This window comes from Acomys minous (assembly GCF_964271855.1).
Source record: "Acomys minous genome assembly, chromosome: 15".
Taxonomy (NCBI): domain Eukaryota; kingdom Metazoa; phylum Chordata; class Mammalia; order Rodentia; family Muridae; genus Acomys; species Acomys minous.
In genome coordinates, this window is record NC_140497.1 from 91,437,638 (window position 1) to 91,442,421 (window position 4,784).

The 4,784-nt window shown below is 43.0% G+C and overlaps 1 protein-coding gene across 1 annotated transcript; it reads right to left on the minus strand.

Annotated features, from left to right (window-relative positions):
• Positions 1–223: 223 nt before the first annotated feature.
• Positions 224–1,159, minus strand: LOC311584212 (olfactory receptor 10P1; the record flags this gene model as incomplete). Its single annotated transcript, XM_084758312.1, has 1 exon — positions 224–1,159. The coding sequence occupies one exon, from the start codon at positions 1,157–1,159 to the stop codon at positions 224–226; it is 936 nt and encodes a 311-aa protein (XP_084614438.1).
• Between the last annotated feature and the right edge of the window lie 3,625 nt (positions 1,160–4,784).

The window sequence follows — 4,784 nt, forward strand, 5'->3', positions numbered from 1 at the left end:
TGCTTCCCAGTGACCCTCACTCCGACAGTGAATCTGGGATTATGGAATGAGAGGCAAGATATAGACCCATTTATCTGCGCCTCAAGTTTAGCACCTTCAACCAGGAGGACTTACTTACTTGAGGTTTCCCTATGGATTCTGTTAGGATGAAGTTTAAGCTGGACACCTGGTCTCTGGGAGGAGGGACAGCGAATGAGTAGGAATGCCTCAGTTCCCCTTAGAATTAGGGAATCCGTCTCCTCATCATATGTTTTAGGGCCCCTGTCACCTCCTTGTTACGGAGGGTGTAGATGACTGGGTTGAGCATGGGCGTGACTACCGTGTAGAAGAGACTAAGGATCCGGTCCGTGGTGACAGAAGAGCCTGCTCGGGGCCTGATGTAAGTGATACTGGCCGTCCCAAAGAAGAGGGAGACCACAAGCAAGTGGGAGGAGCAGGTTGAGAAGACCTTGCGGCGGCTCTGGGTGGAAGCCATTGCAAGGATGGCTCCCACGATGCGGGCGTACGAAGTGACTATCAGAGAGAAAGGGATCATGATAAAGACCACCGTGGCTGTCATGACGGAAACTTCACTCCTGTGCTTTCCAGCACTTGCCAGCCTCAGTACTGGCAGGATGTCGCAGAGGAAGTGTGGGATGATGGGGCGGCTGGGGAAAGGCAGAGAGAAGATGAGGGAGGAGTGAGTAGTCGCTGTGATGACACCCATGGCCCAGGAGGTTCCCACCATCGCTCTGCAGGCCCGCTGGCTCATTAGGGTGGTGTAGTGCAGGGGCTGACAGATGGCGGCATAACGGTCGTAGGCCATGGCTGTGAGCAGACAACACTCTGAGATGCCCAGCACAATGAAGAAATACATCTGGGCTGCACAGTTCCTGAAGGAGATGGCCTGGGGGTGAGAGGAGGTCAAGTCAGCCAGGATTCTGGGCACAATGTCTGTGGTGTAGAGAAGTTCCACCACGGAGAGGTGGCGTAGGAAGAAGTACATGGGGGACTGCAGCACAGGGCTGGCTCGCGTGAGAAAGATGATCAGCGAGTTCCCCAGCAAAGTTATCAGGTAGACCAGAAGCACCAACCAGAACAGTGGCCCCTGAAGGGCTCGGAGGTCAGAGAACCCCAGTAGGAGAAACTCAGGTGTTGTAGTTTCGTTTTCCTCAGCCATCACTCCAGGGCACAAGCTTTGCTCAGCTAAGAAAGAGAAATAACTTTCTGTGATGCAGTGAAACACTTCACATACACCCTCTTCTTAAATCAAGACAGCTGGCATCCTTCATTTTCATATGAGCCATGGGTCTCAGAGATGAAACTCATCTGAACTGATAATGAGGAAATAGTACGGCTCTGGTTTTATTTGGGCCTTTTGAACACCAAAGTCCGTGCGTCTTTCCTGTTCACGTTCTCCGTCTCACTCTCCATGTAGAGAGACCCAACTTTTAACTTTAGATGGAATAGTTTTTGTGCACTTTGTATACAATACACTGAAACTGAAACTCAAATGGCCACACTAGGACTGTCCCTAGGTAGTGTCTAACGGTCACCACAATGTGCCTAGGATTTAGGATGCCCCATAATAACATGAGTATTTGTTATGTATTCAATATGTATGTTCAATGTATTCAATATATATTTATGTTTCAAGTACTGTGAGAATACTGTATACAACACACATATTACAGAAACATTGGCATAGACACATGATAATTAGTGTTCTGCACCTGCTGTGTTTTCTTTCTTTTCTTTGTATCTGAGTCCTTGCGGTCAGCTATGTAAGTTACACTGCCCCAGAATACTCTGAGTGGGTATTTGTTGAAATCTCGGCTTTCATTCAAACTTCAGTTTAAGCTCCATGGCAGCATGCATTTTCCTTATATTTAGAAATGTTTGTCCATGGCATGTCAGGGTCAAAGAAGACATGTAGAGTTCAATACTTCTGTCAACAGCACTAACATTTTATGTAAAACACTTCAGAAAGGTGTTGTTTGTTCCTTGAACAATAGTGCTGACAGGGACTCACTATGGGCCGAGACAGTGCCTTCCAGCCTTAGTCTCCTCTGCCTACAGGAAAAGTCTTAATTACAGTATGTTTGGACATATGTCTAATGGCTTATCAAAGTTCTAACTTCTTTTTTTTTTTAACCAGACAGTCCTCAACTATTTGAAGAAAACACTTTTTGAAGAAAACACCTTTTTTTAAAATTCATACTCTCACAAGAAAAATGCAACACACCCAGGACTTCTCAGTGTTGCTTCCGTTGTGAGATCCTGCAGGTCGTGGTGGGGAGGAGTTGCTAACATTTCCCAAGTGCCTTGTTGCTGCAGTGCACTCTGCCTAGGGCTCAATCTTCACCAAATCACTGATACAATACAGTAACTCTTTTCTCTGTTTTGAAGACCAGGGAATGGAATTTCAGACATCCTTAGTAATGTTACCCAAGCCGTTTACGTAGTAAGATTGGGTTTAAGCCCAAGTGTTTCTAACTTCAGAGTCTGTGTTCACAGCCACTAAGTTATCAAGCATCACAGAGGTTAACTTAGCTAGCACAGTACTTGAAACGTGTTAAGTCTTCCCCAGACATATGCAAGATGAATTATAGCACCCCAGTTATATAGGTGGGAACACATGAGCAGCTAAGAAAAGGCAGAACACCGTGCCCACTTTCCAGAAGCCCCAGGCACTAAGACTGATCAGTCAGTTATTCTCTGCAGCGTCTCCTGCACGAGTTTAGTCCAACCCACTTGCTTATTTTCTTGCTCAGGAAAGAGGGTTGTAGCTTCTGCCATTTTTCATGTACCTAATCCTTCACTGAACCCGGTGTCCTTTTACTATATATTTTCCTAAATCTTACAATTAGGGATTGCTACATGCTGGGGATTTTGTGGTTTCTCAGTTGTCCATATACAAACAACATAAGCACTAATCTTTTATTTTTGTCAGTAGTTATTTCTTTTTTTGAAAATATATTTTAATAATTTACTCATATTACATCTCAATGGTTATCCCATCCCTTGTATCCTCCCATTCCTCCCTCCCTCCCATTTTTTCCCCTTACTCCTCTCCCCTATGACTGTGACTGAGGGGGACCTCCTCCCCCTGTATATGCTCATAGGGTATCAAGAAGCACTAATCTAATTGTCATTGTAGAAAATGAACAAGAGCCTCCAAATTTAAACTGCCTGCCTAGGATCACATAGTGGGTGGCAGAGCCAGAACAGTGTATTTAAGCCATGTGTTCTGGAAAAACGAATAAGTAAGTTTGAACAGGAGCATTCAGCCTCCGTGGTCGCGGATCCTTTCAGTGCCCATATCCACGAAGGCAACATGTAGTAGATTCTCTGATTGCAGAAATTTCAAGTGTTAGTTGTTCAACTAAAATATTTAAAAATATCTGGGATAGAGGAGTTTGTGATTTTGATCACTTTTGCTGGATCCTTTCCTCCATATAATTTGCTCTCAAGTATTTGCTCCTTTGAACACCTGCGTCACATACTTGTACCTCTAAAGTGCATATTGTCATATTTTCTTTTAATAATTTCAATATCTTCTGTAGGCATTTTACCACAAAGGTCACACTGTGATCTAAACGGTCCTTTAAAAAAAAACCCAGGATAACAATAAAACACCTGCTTTTGTAACAATCTATTGATTTTTTTCCAACAGCATTTGACAACTCTATGTGTACTTTTGCAATGTACAGTGTTCCATTTAGTGCATATTATATGTCTTATGCAATATATAATATGCAAACAATGTCTTTGTGTGTATCACCATTTATTTTTCTTAATATATTTTTTCCAGGTAAATTTCCAGAAAATGAAGTGTTGGTTGAGTGTAGACTTTTGTTTTTGGTGTATCTTGCTGTGTTTTAGACATCTAAAATCTCCTTATGATTTCTTCCTCTGCTCCCATTTCCCTACATCTCAGCCCTCACTTTCTGTTTCTATTTGACTGTTTACTTCTCTCTTAAGATTATTTTATTGGTTATTTGTCTGACAGAGTTGGGGCAGTCTTCAGAGAGACACTGGCATTGAAGCCACTTTTCAAAGTTTCCACAGAACACTGGGTGTGACAGAGAGATACTGTGCTCGGAACCACAGAAAGGGGTGAGGATTTTAATAACCTGTTTATTTTGGTTTTGAAGAGAATGCCTCACAAGCCTCATCCCCCCTCCGAGCTTTAAATTTTTATTTTTAGCTTACTACTGAGTACATTTGTATTTCTCTGCAACAAATATCTAAGTTTTTTTTTATCTTTTAAAATTAAAACACTACACCTGGTAAACAATTCTCCACTTTAAATTTCCCACAGTTGTTTCCACTGCATCTCAAAAAAGATCTTCACAATGTAACTGGCCATATGGGCTGATGAGCTAGTGCATGTTCAGGTGGAGACACAGGAGGTGGCACTAAATGACACTGATGTGTCTGTAGCTGAATATTTGGTGGACCTGTTACCTCTGAACGCAGAGGCTGAGGATCTTAGAGGATGAATACAGTAAAAAAAAAAACTCTTGAGGGATATGCTGGTCATTCTGGGTACAAAGAAAAAGAGGATTCTGGAGAATAGCTGGGAATATGGGAAATAAGAGGGTGACGACAGGCTTTGTGATGGATCAATGAAAGCATGGAGCAGTGCGAGGCAGTCCTTCCTTTGTCTGTCAGGTTTTGCTTTTATCTTTTTCCTAAAGTATCAATAGTAAAGCGAGGCTGTTTACGTGCATGTGCATGCCTACATGGTGTGTGTGTGTGCGTGTGTGCCTGCGTGTGTGTGTGTGTGTGTGCATGTGTGC